Source organism: Mustelus asterias, chromosome 1, assembly GCF_964213995.1.
Source record: "Mustelus asterias chromosome 1, sMusAst1.hap1.1, whole genome shotgun sequence".
NCBI lineage: Eukaryota > Metazoa > Chordata > Chondrichthyes > Carcharhiniformes > Triakidae > Mustelus > Mustelus asterias.
The window spans coordinates 175,880,591-175,893,777 of record NC_135801.1 but is presented as its reverse complement, the minus strand read 5'-3'; the positions used below and the strand labels follow the sequence as shown (position 1 = coordinate 175,893,777).

The 13,187-nt window shown below is 42.3% G+C and overlaps 1 gene segment (V, D, J or C); it reads left to right on the top strand.

The window, feature by feature from the left end:
* The window catches only part of LOC144500631 (Ig kappa chain V-V region T1-like), a 29,560-nt gene extending 19,850 nt beyond the window's left edge, over positions 1–9,710 (top strand). Inside the window, 1 exon segment of the V gene segment in view lies at positions 9,105–9,710. Within this exon segment, the coding sequence occupies positions 9,105–9,108 (4 nt within the window).
* Positions 9,711–13,187: the final 3,477 nt, after the last annotated feature.

The window sequence follows — 13,187 nt, the reverse complement described above, 5'->3', positions numbered from 1 at the left end:
GGAGAATATAGCATGGCCAATGCACCTAACCAGCATGTCTTTTGGACTGTGGGAGGAAACTGGAGCACCCGGAGCAAACCCATGCAGACATGGAGAGAGCGTGCAGACTCTGCACAGACAGTGACCCAAGCCAGGAATCGAACCCAGATCCCTGGCACTGTGAGACAGCAGTGCTAACTAACCACTGTGCCAATGTGCCTTGAGCACTTGGGAAGATCTTGGATATTGGCAGTACAGAGAGAGTCCTTCATGATATATTCAACTCGAACCCATGACACGGATTCCAAGAGAAACCTTCACCCAACACCAAAAAGAAAGACTTGCATTTATATAGCACCTGAGAACCTCCCAAATGCTCTGCAGTCAATGTAATAATTTGATTTTGATAATTGTGTAGGTCTTAGGCTGCTACCCACTGCTCCAGGTTCAAGTCCCACTTCAGGACTTGATGGACAGGGAAGAAATAACAGAATTCGGGGCAGTCCGATAGGGGAATTCTGTATCAATTTTTCACACAAATGGTAATAGAAATGTGGAATTTCCTAATGCTCCTGCAAGGCTGTAGATGCAGGATCAACTGGGATTTTCAAAGCTGGAATGGAGGAGCGTTCATTAGATAATCACAAGTGCTGATAAATAGAGTTGATGTACAGATCAGCTATGGTCTAATTGAATGGCAGAACAAACTCGAGCATCTGAACGATTTGCCCTCATTCTTATGTTGGAATGCAGTATAAACAGGATGACAACATTCAAACCTAAATAAGATGGAATAAATCATTAGAGAGCTACGCCGAAGATTCACTTTTATCTTTCGCAATTGGGGTGAACATTTCCTCATGAGCTTAAGTGAGTTTGGTGGAGCCCAAGATTCACCAATAAGTGCTTGAGGTGTGGCACGGTGGCACAGTGGTTAGCACTGCTGCCTCACAGCGCCAGGGACATGGGTTTGAATCCCGGCTTGAGTCACTGTCTGCGTGGAGTCTGCACATTCTTCCGTGTCTGCGTGGGTTTCCTCCGGGTGCTCTGGTTTCCTCCCACAATCCAAAAGATGTGCTGGTTAGGTGCATTGGCCATGCTAAATTCTCCCTTGGTGTACCCGAACAGGCGGCAGAGTGTGGCGACTGGGGGATTTTCACAGTAACTTCATTGCAGAGTGTGGTAAACCACTGTCGTGCCTTCGACACGGTTGAGCTGTATATATTGTTGCCACTACTGTTCGTATATGAGACACTCCCTGACACCTTTAATTCGGCTGCACCTTTAACTGGAGGCTCTGCCCTCAGGGTATAAAGGCTGCAGCCCTCTCCCTCCGGCCTCAGTCGGGAGATCCTCATGCCCAGTATTGTTCTGTTTATTGTCTGTTCCACATCGTTCCTTTTTAGCGAATAAAAGCCTTCTGTTCCTGGCAACATCAACCTATTTATCAGGCACGCCTCACAGTGTTAATGTAAACCTACTTTGACACCAATAAATAAAACTTAAAACTTGATAATTAGCAGAACTGGCCATTTCTCAGAGAAGGTATAAAATAGGGCATTTTCATGTTGGCAGACTGTGACTAATGGAGCGCTGTAAAGATCAGAACTGAGGTCTCCGCTATTTACAATCTATGTTAATGACCTGGACAAAGCTTGCATCTAACTTGTATCTAAGTTTGCTGACAATACAAATCTGGTTGGGAATGCAAGGCTGCAAGGTGATAAAGACAGATTAAGTGAATGGGCGACAGGATGGCAGATGGAGTATTGCGTGGGGAAGTGTGAGGTTATCCATTTTTGTGGGAAGAATAGAAAAGCAGAATATTTTTTAGATAACATGTTGATGTTCAGGTAGACTGGGTGTGCTCATACAAGGAACACAAGAAGTTAGCATGCAAATACAGCAAACATTTAGGAGGGCAGATGTTATGTTGGCTTTCACTACAAGGGGATTGGAATATAGTTGTACAGGGCTTTGGTGAGACCTCATCTGGGGTAGTCACCAGTATTTAATGGAGGCGACAGGGCTCTTGACGAGAGTCCCATGTCACTTATTTTCAGGAAGGCCTGTTGAATTAATGCCTATCAGGCATCTAAACGCACAGTGGCGGACATCCCTTGGATCAAGGATGACCGACTCACTGAGAGCTGCCAGCCAATCGGAGTCCGGTGGGGGGCGGGGGAGGAGCAAGGGGAGGGTGGGAAGGGACATCAGCAGCAAGGGCAGGCAGTGTGGCTCACAGTGGAACCCCCCCCCCCCCCCCACCCCTTCATGATGCCAGCTCCCTTAATCAGGTACGTGGTGCCTTTTGAATGAGGGACCACTTCTGGAAGCCAGTGTTGTGGGAAAAATCCACCAGTAGTCAGACTTCGAGATTCAGAAAATACGATTTATTAAACGGAGCTCCGGGAGATAAGGCACATGTCTGTAGCAAACCTTCTCTCACTAGTATGTCGGGAGCGGTTCATTTTTATACCCTTTACACAATGGGTAAACCGGTGATTCGAACATTATCACATCGTATAAGTGAGTACAAGCATTTAACATTTTATGAATGGGTACATCTCCTTATGTCTGTATCTATCAATGGCTAGTTTCGTCTCGTTCAGGTGCTAATCGGTTCCCTCGCATTCATATTTTTCCGCGTTCCTCTAACGTTAATCTAAGCTCTTTGTTTCGGGTTTTCCTTATCTTAAAAGATGTCTTGACCCTTGGCTTGGCTTCCTGAGGTGTTTGTTTGCTATGAGTCACTGTCTGTGATTTGGAAATGGCTTGTCTGTTAGGTTTTGACTTAACGTGATTTCTGAACAGCGGAGCCTGTGTCTGCTTTTCTGGCTTCTTTCCCAGTTAACCCTTTATGTGCCAGGCAGCCATTTTAGAGTGTGCTTTCTTGTATTGCCATTTTAAAGTGTGCCCCCCTTGTATTTTTCCCCTTACACCTGCAAGAAAACATGTCAAGAATTACTTTTCAGGCTTCCCACGTGGTGAGTGGAGAAGGCCATCCGTAAGCCTTCCCGTTGTCAACTTAATCAGAACAGTGGTGGGAAGGTTGCAACATCCCCACCTGCCATGCTGCCGCCTGTTTAAATAACTCCCCCCTCACCACTAAATTCGCCATGGTGGAGGGAATTAAATTCCTCTCACTCGAGGGGATTTTCACATTAACTTCACTGCAGTGTTAATGTAGACTTACTTGTGACATTCATGAATAAACTTTAAAACTTTAAATAATGCTGTTTCTCCACATTTAAAGAAATAAATATTTGCATTGGAGGCAGAATATATTTTTAAATGGTGCAAAACTTGTAAATGTTGATGGTTAGAGAGACTCTGGTGCGGTCATACAAGGAACAAAATGTTAGCATGCTGGTACAGCAAGCGATTAGGAAGGCACAGAATGTTAGTTTTATCAACTGTTATTTTCTGTCACAGAAACCTCCCTCTGTAGGTTTAAGCACTCCTACCATTTTTAGGAATTTAAAACCCAAGCTCACATTCCACCCCCCCAGTCTTTCACAATCGGCCTTGGCTTTTCACCCTCTGGTGACCGTGGTAGATAGACCAGTTTTGTGGTGGAGTCTTCCGTCATGAAGGGAATCCCAAGTTGTGTCGAAAGCAAATTAAAGTCAATAAATTCTGCACTAATATTGCAGTATATGTTAAAAAATGCAACCTATTTTAAAATTCAGGTTAACATTATCTCAGCTTAAAATATGTTAGAATATTTGCAAAGATTTATCAAAGTACATTACAATAAAATTGAAAATTATTCTCTTTTGCAATCTTTTAGCTCCTTGTAAATACAGCTGTGTTTAAGGTACTTGCTTTCTTAAATTAAAATGAGCTTTTTATATTGATCAAGCCATCCTATCAATTTATTAACTCGACCACCATGGTTTCTGGAAAGGGACAAGTAAAATGCTTTGCAGTAATCTTGTAACCTTGAAATGCTAGAGTATTTCTTAATATTCATTATATTGATGATTCATTGTCAAAGCCATAAGCTGATTAGAACTGAAACCCACCCATACAAGGAATGCCTTTCTACTGGGGAGGGATAGTGGTAGGCAAGAGTTTCTTGAAATCACTCACAATCACCTTCTGTTCCTTCTGTTTAACGGTAATTAAGTAACAACAAGGAAGTGGGATTATAGTCGTTAAGACCTCTGAGATATCATCCTATACATCAGGAGCAATAAGATATGGTTAAAATAAGCAAAATACCGTGGATGCAGGAAACTGAAACAAGGACAGAGGAAGCTGGAAAAACTTAGCAGATCTGCTGGCATCTCTCAGGAGAAAAGCAGAGTTAATGTTTTGAGTCATAGACTCTTCTTCAGAACTGAAAGGAGGGTGAATCTGTTAGAACTATAGAAACTGCAACAAAAAATAGCAATTATAAGAACAAAAGGCAGGTGGCCTGGAGTGAGGCAGGAGTGGGGGGGGGAAGGGGGGGGGGGGTGAGGGGGGGGGGGATTATTTTGCATTGAGGCAATGCATGTATGCAATATTTAAAAAAAGAAGAAAGTGGGGTGGGATTTAAGATGGAGGAGAAAGATCAAAATCTGAAGTTATCAAACTCAACATTGAGTCCCAAGAGGTTCAATGTGCCCTATCGGAAGGTGATGGGGACCAGGGTCCACCCCTCCATCACACCCAACTCCCTATCCCCTCCCCGTGGCACCTTCCCTTACAATCATAGAAAGTGCAACACCTGCCCCTTTACCTCCTCCATCCTCATCGTTCAAGGCTCCAAACACTCCTTTCGGGGGAAGCTGTATGTCACTTGTACCTCCTTCAATTTGGTCTACTATATTCACTGCTCCCAATGCTGTCTCCTCTACATTTTGGAAGCTAAACGCAGACTGGGTGACCGCTTCGTGGAACACATTTGCTCAGTCCACAATCATGACCTCAACCTTCCTGTTGCTTGCCAGTTGAACTCAGCACCTGCCCTCATGCCCACATGTCCATTCTTGGCCTGCTGCCATGCTCCAGTGAAGCCCAACACAAGCTGGAGGAGCAGATGTCATCTTCTGGTGGGCACGTTGCAGCCCTCGGGACTCAACTCTCTTCTTGAATAATATATGGCTGATGCTTTTATTATAATTATAATCATAATTAGTAGTTAAAAGTAGTTGCTTCAGGAGCTAGTGTCAGCATGGGCACCCTGGCTTTGATAACTTCCTTCAACTCAGCAGTTTCAGTGTGATTCCACTGTGGCCTGGATACGTTTCCATCCACTGTGAAAACTATAAAGCCTGAGATCGGTATGTCACAGTATCTAGGACCAATGCCTGATTCTTGGTTCTTCCAATTTACTGGGACTAATGAAAGTGGTTATCATAGAACATAGAACAGTACAGCACAGAACAGGCCCTTTGGCCCATGATGTTGTGCCGAGCTTTATCAATTACTTTATTAATCATAATGAAATGAGAGGCACAGTGGAAGGCAATGGCCTAGTGATATTGTCACTGGACTAATAATCCAGAGACCCAGGGGAATGTTCTGGTTCGAAACCCACCAGGGTGAATTCAATAAAAATAAATCTGGAATTAAAAGTCTAATGATGACAATTAGACCATTGTCGATTGTTGTAAAAACCCATCTGGTTCACTAATGTCCTTTAGGGAAGGAAATCTGCCGTCCTTACCTGATCTGGCCTAAATGTGACTCCAAACCCATAGCAATGTGCTTGACTCATAAATGCCCTCTGAAATGGCCTGGCACTCAGTTCAAGGGCAATTAGGTTTGGGCAACAAATCTTGGCCTTGCCAGTGACACCCACATCCCCCTGAACAAATAAAGAAAACATTATTTTGTGTTCAAGGGTAAAATGGACACCGTAGTGACCAATTAAGTGTTTTAGATTTGGTTGATATATTTATTTAACTACAATGTGATATAAAACAAAGCAGCTCTGAGATTAGAAATAGAATAATTAATTCAAATAACCAAAAGAATGCAGAACTTTTTTTTAATTTAAAATTCTAACACTATTTGTGTTTTCTTGTTTGCCCTTTTTAGTTCATTCTGTTTTCCCCTATTCACTTTTGTACTATTATAATTTTGCTTTTATTTTTTGCCATGACAAGGAGCTGACAGTTAAAACAGTTGCTCTCTGAGTAGCTGCAATTTTTGTTTCCATTAACTGATTTTGTTGTAAAGGGAACAGTGATAAGACACAAACTTGCAAAACCAAAAAGTATAATCCAGCACAGAAAACAGAGCTGCACTAGAAAAGCATCTCTCACTTTTTTCTTTGTATCTGCTCATTGGGTCCCATTTTCTCATATTACAGTCGCTTCATAATTGTAATTAATTGTATGGATCGCCTTAAGATGTTGTGAAGTGATAAAGTGCTACATACACGTAACTATTATATATAGGTTACCATCTTAAGGGAGCTAAGCTAAAGATGAAAGGGTTGGTTTCTGATTTGCTGATATCTGACTCTGGACGGTTGATTGCTGTACATAGCAAAACGAAACATTACATGTTGGGATCAACTCTAATACATTAGATACTTCAGTGGTCTCCCTCAATGGGTTGTCTCAACCATGCCTATTGTACAGGATAACACATCCATGACACTGTAGGGGCTCAATTAAAACAGACTCTTGCCAGTGGCTAAGTTAAAGTTTAAGTTCATTTATTAGTGTCACAAGTGGGTTAAGGATTGTATAGAGGTTTAACCAAAAACAGCCACCACCCTATCTGATCCTCTAACATGTTTGCATAAGTTAATGTAATGTAATGTTTTCTACAATATTTTTTGATCTAATTTCTAAGCCCTTTTAGGGGTATAGTGATTTTTGGTTGATTGCTCATTTTGACCATTGGACATATATTATTATAGATCACGCTTTTTAGTGAATTATCAGGCTTTGGCTTTGCATAATTTTCCTTAATTAAGTAAAATAGCTAGATAGAATTGAGCACAATGATTTCAGAGTAACTACATTCAGCAACTGCTGCATATACAGAATGCAGCATTTGAATTGGACACCCACCTGGTTACCTGAGGTAACGGGTGACTTTATGAACATTGCCCTCTTGTGCTTGTGTTCCAGAGGCCCTGCTGTTTCCACATCAAACTTGTGAAAGGTGCATTGGGTTTGTTAACATTCGGGCTCATTTGGCAATGAGAAATGTTAGATTTTGATCATGAAACGAGATAAATTTGAAACAATTTTGGTTGTTCTTTTAAAATTCATTTTCCAATCTCTGTTTGGAGCTGAGTGAAATCAGTTAGTGTTCGCCCCGCTTTCTCCATATGACTCGTTGTCTCAATATGAAATTGAGAAAAAAGATCTAAAGGGTGTTGTATAGTTTCCAGCATCATTTTATCAGACTTTGATCGCCCCCTTTAATGAGTGAAGCAGTCAATGTACTAACATTCCACAGAAAGAGAGCCGAGAAGCAGGGAAGTGGCTTGCTAAACGGCTTAGAAATTAGATTAAAATATCATTAAATATTTCACTGCTCTTAGAAAAGTTACAGTATGGAAGGAGGCCATTCGGCCCATCTTCTTCCCACTTAAACTTTAAAACACCCCTTTACTGGGCCATTGAAGATATTCCTTCGCTTAGTTTGTCAAGCTATCTAGTAAAGGAATCATGTAGTAAAGTGCTTTCTCCTGATCAATTTCTTAATTTCACTATCACATGCAAGAATATCTGAAACAATAAAATACCCTATAAAATGAAAAATATTTTGATTAATGTGAAGAGTTGGAAAACATTACTTTTGAGAGTTCCTCTCTGCATTTAAAAAGTAAGTGCTGTAGAGAGATAATTACTCAGACTGAAACCGATAAAGTTGCAGTAAGGAACCACAAGCTGTACTTATTGAATTCTCTGTTTCCTTGGTGTGGATATTGGAAATGGCATTTTTCTCAGTACGCCAGAGAAGACTACCATGGTCTGCGTCATTAGTTTGTAAAGGCAGATTAATGGTGCAGTAAAGCAAAAGGTTGCCGCTTATGTACTCTTTAACTATGTTCTCAGCCAATTCCAAATCACTCTGCAACCAACAGATTTGTCGTGAAGCCATACTTTATAAAAATAACTTTATGAATTTTCTAGCTGGAAACCACTCATTGAATTTTTAAAAATGACTAAAGCCACATCCCAGTGACTTCAAATCATAGTCAAAGATGGCTGTCCATTTGATTCACTGTATCTTCTACATGACAAAGCTTTGAAATGTTACTGAAATCTGTATGACTGTGCCTTTTATGACCACAGCATGCAAACAGTATCTTGGAATCCCTACAGTGCAGAAGGAGGCCATTCGGCCCATCGAGTCTGCACCGACTTTCTGCCAGAGTATCCCACCCTGGCCCTATCCCCATGACCCCATGTATTTAAAATTTAAAAGTTTATTTATTAGTCACAAGTAAGGCTTACATTACTACTGCAATCAAGTTACTGTGAAATTCCCCTAGTCGTCACACTCTGGTGCCTGTTCGGATCAATGTATCTAACCAGCACGTCTTTCAGACTGTGGGAGGAAACCGGAGCACCCGGAGGAAACCCACGCTAACATGGGGAGAACGTGCAAACTCCACACAGACAGTCGCCCAAGGCCGGAATTGAATTCGGGTCCCTGGCACTGTGAGGCAGCAGTGCTAACCACTGTGCCATCATGCTGCCCATGTCAAACTCTGTTGCAACCAAATAAGGAGTGGGAAAAGAGGGAAGCCATCCTACCACTACTCATATGGACATAACAAGTTGCTTTTCAAATGGTCCGAGATTGCTACTACCTCGTTCAACTCTAGTACATACACTACAAATCCACCACGTCCCCAGTTTTAATTGCTCCGGCCATGCCTTCAGTTGCCTATGCCCCAAGCTCTGGAATATCCTCCCTACGCCTCTCCACCTTTTCCTTTAAGAATTCCAAACAACCTGCCTCTTTGACCAAGATTTAGACCATCTGACCTAATATCCCCTTGTGTGGTCTGTGTATCATATTTTGTTTACAATGATCCTGTGGAGCACCTCAGAACATTTCATTATATTAGAGGCACGATATAAATATAAGTTGTTGTTGTTATTGATGAAGCATTTACTATTTTACTATTCCATATTTTCTGTTTACATTTATTCCAGATAATTAACACATCAAAACATCACAGGACCAATATGCGGAGAATGGACTGGAATGTTATCTCAAATACTTTTGTGATTTTTAAGGTTGCAGTCAGAATTTTATAATATCGAACTCAGTCTCATCTATGTTCTGCCTTGTTATATCTTTACTATTCTATTTCTTTTGGTTTTGAAAACTGGAATGAAACTTGCACATCCATGAGCCACGCTGAGCAGATTTAAAGGCATTCAGGGCTTCAATCTTTGCTTTTCCGAGGATGATACTGGGAGTGGGTGGGATATGACGGGGTGGGGAGTTTGGGGGAGGGTTACGAAGCGATGTTTAGCCATGATGGTTTGGATATTATGGTGAGTGGGGCAGGCCTGATGCACCAGCTGGACTGTTCCTGTCTGTGATATTTCCAAAACGCTCTTCAGATAAATGTTACAACGATGGATGTAAAACATTGGCTCCCTACAATGTCTCCCTTGTGTTTACTATGTAGTAATATTGGCCTTCCTTATTCTATTGTTAGCAGTTTGTATCATACGGAAAGTGTAAAATGTTTACTTTGTGGTTGTGAAAGCAGCAATTTTGTGGAATTAAAAAATGATTTCCTGTATTTTAAAAATATTTGGTTCTCAGTTAATTGTTTGGTTGAAAAACTGACCTCTGAAGATTGCAGTGTGAAATATTGACCTTGTCTTGTTGAATAGAATCTCACTGCATGCATTGAGTACAATCTAACATTACAGAGCGGAAATTGGTGCAGAACACCCTCTCCACTCAAACTGTGTCCCCAATCACATGAACGTAACATTGAACCCCTAATTGGTGCCGATACTGAATTAAAATGAAATCGGTGTTGCACTGTTATTGGCATCTCCCCAATGGGAACGTCTATATCAATGTGGCTGCAGCCATTCAAAGACATCCTGTAACTCTTACAGGCGTAGTCCATTTGGCTGTCGGGAACTGATGATTGTGGACAATGGGAGGCACAGCAGAAACTGCAAGGCCTGCCTCTTCCATTTTGTTTGAGGTATGACACTTGCATTAGATAGAATATATATGATGTGGAGATGCCGGCGTTGGACTGGGGTAAACACAGTAAGAAGTCTCACAACACCAGGTTAAAGTCCAACAGGTTTATTTGGTAGCAAAAGTCACTAGCTTTCGGAGCGCTGCTCCTTAATTGACTTACCTGACGAAGGAGCAGTGCTCTGAAAGCTAGTGGCTTTTGCTACCAAATAAACCTGTTGGACTTTAACCTGGTGTTGTGAGACTTCTTACTATAGAATATTTGGCCAGGGCGGCATGGTGGCACAGTGGTTAGGCCTGCTGCCTCACTGCTCTAGGGACCTGGGTTCAATTCCGGCTTTAGATGTCTGTCTGTATGGAGTCTGCACATACTCCATATGTGCGTGGGTTTCCTCCGGGTGCTCCGGTTTCCTCCCACAGTCCAAAGATGTGCAGGTTAGAAGGATTGGCCATGCTAAATTGCCCCTCTGTGTGTGAGTGTGTCTTGTGATGGGCTGGTGTCCATTCCTGGGTGTTCACTGCCCCACGTCCACTGTCTGTCGGGATAGGCTCTGACTCCCCGCAACCCTGAATTGGAGTAAGTGGTTAGTGAAGTGAAGAATATATGGCACAGGAAGAGGCCATTCAGCCTAACCTGTCCATGCTAGTATTTATGCTCCACTTGAGCCTCCACCTAATTTTTTTCATATAAGTCTACCATCCTTCAAATCTTTGTCTATCCTTAATTCATCGAGATGATTCGCTTCCACAACTCTCTGTGGTAGTGAGTTCCACATTCTTAATTCTTCTGAATTCCCATTTCTCAGTGACTATCTTATTTTGATGGCGTCTTGTTATGCACTTCCTCAAATAGGAAGCATATTTTCCTGAATCCACTATATCAAACTGTTTCATATTTTTAAAGGTATCTCTGGTTACTTCTCAACCCTCTTTTTCAACAGAAAACAGATCAAGACTGTCAATCCTTTCCTGATATGTGCACCCATGCATTTCTCATATCATCCTAATCAATCTTCTCTGCAATCTCTCTACTGCCTCTATATTCCTTTTATAATATGGCAACCAGAATTGAATCCAAAGCATCTCTACCGTGCAGAAGGAGGTCATTCAGCCCATCGGGTCTGCATCAACCACAATCCCACCCAAGACCCTATTCCCGTAACCCCACACATTTACCCTGCTAATCCCCCTGACACTAGGGTCAATTTAGCGTGGCCAATCCACCTAACCCGCACATCTTTGGAGCGTGGGAGGAAATCGGAGCACCCGGAGGAAATCCACGCAGACACGGGGAAAACGTGCAAACATAGACAGTCACCCAAGACCGGAATTGAACCCGGGTCCCTGGCGCTGTGAGGCAGCAGTGCTAACCACTGTGCCACAATGCCACATGCAGTTCTCTGTGCGATCTAACCAAGGTTCAATACAGATTTAGCTTAACGTCCCTACTTTTCAATTCTATCCTTCTAGAAATGAAGTCTAGTGCTTGATTTGTTTTTGTGGCCCTGGTGCAACTTTCAGTTATTTGCGCATTTATACTCTAACTGAGATCCTTTGTTCCCCTACTCCACCTAGACTTGTATCTTCCAAGTAATAAAGAACCTTGCTGTTATTCCTATCAAAATGTACGACTTCACATTTATCTGCATTGAACTTGATGGGAAAGGTTAGCAAGAGGAGGAACATCTGTCCTCCAGGTGGCAGGAAGGTGGCAAGCTGGCTGGCATGTGTGGGCAGAGAGGGTTCCTGTCAGAAGCATCGCAACCCTCCAGGGCATGACTGCAAGGCAGTGAAAAGTTCAGTAACCTCACCAGGATAACTCAGGTAAGCTTCCTAACTTGCATCTCTTATTGCTCTACTTAATCTGTTGTGTCAGCTCTCACCACACTTCCCTCCTTCAATTTTTAGTACACTCCTCCAACCACTACAGCACACTACAATCCACCTTCTTCATCTCCTAATACCATTATAACCTCTCCAGTCCAGAAATCCAATGTGGCCACACTAGTTATCTGGAAATTTCTGAGCATTATTTTAGTACAATACTTTGGCAGCAGAGCAGATAAAGTGTATGGAGAAATAATACAACTCTTATTACTGCTTTCTAATGCTATATCACTAATTAATGTTTCAGGTAAATATCTATACCAATGGTGTTTTCTGGTTCACACATTTGTGGTTAGGCATTCCAATGAGATCCTATAATCCAGAAAATTCTGAAATCCAGAAATGACTTGATCCCAAGCATTCAAGTCCAGAGAGGCTGTAATGTACCATATTCTGGCTGTTACCCTCTTCACTGTTACCTCCTTCACACCTACTCCTATTTCTGCCACATTTCAGATATTAATGATAGCATTCTACCCTGGCACACGTGTCCTCAGAACCTCTTGCTGCTCTAACACTGACACACTCCCATTTTTCTCACAGGGCAAGGCTATATTCCCAATGGGAAGTCCAAAGTGAATTTCCCATTCGCAATGATAGGAAGCAGGTAGCCACAGAAGGATGTCCAGGAGTCATCCATGTGCTGTCCTCACCTGAAGAGCAGGCCATGGATATGGGTGGGGAGCATGTGAATATATCTAGTGAGGTTGCAGGGTAGGCCCAGCATGGACTGTAGCCATCCTCCCCCTCATTCCCATCTCTTAAATCTCACTAGGGGAGGTGCTCGTCTTTGTATTATCGCTGGACTATTAATTCAGAAACTCAGCTAATGTTCTGGGGACCCAGGTTCGAATCCCACCATGGCAATAAAAAAATTATTTGGAATTAAGAATCTTACTGATGACCATGACACCATTGTCAACTGCTGGAAAAACCCATCTGGTTCACTAACATCCTTTAGGGAAGGAAATCTTCCGTCCTTACCTGGTCTGGCCTACATGTGACTCCAGAGCCACGTCAATGTGGTTGACTCTCAACTGCCCTCCAAGGGCAACTAGCGATGAGTAACAAATACTGGCCAACCAGTGATGCCCGTGTCCCACAAATGAAAAATAACTAACACACATGATTTATGACACACAAGCTTTCAGAAGCCATTTGCCTTCTCTGCTTTT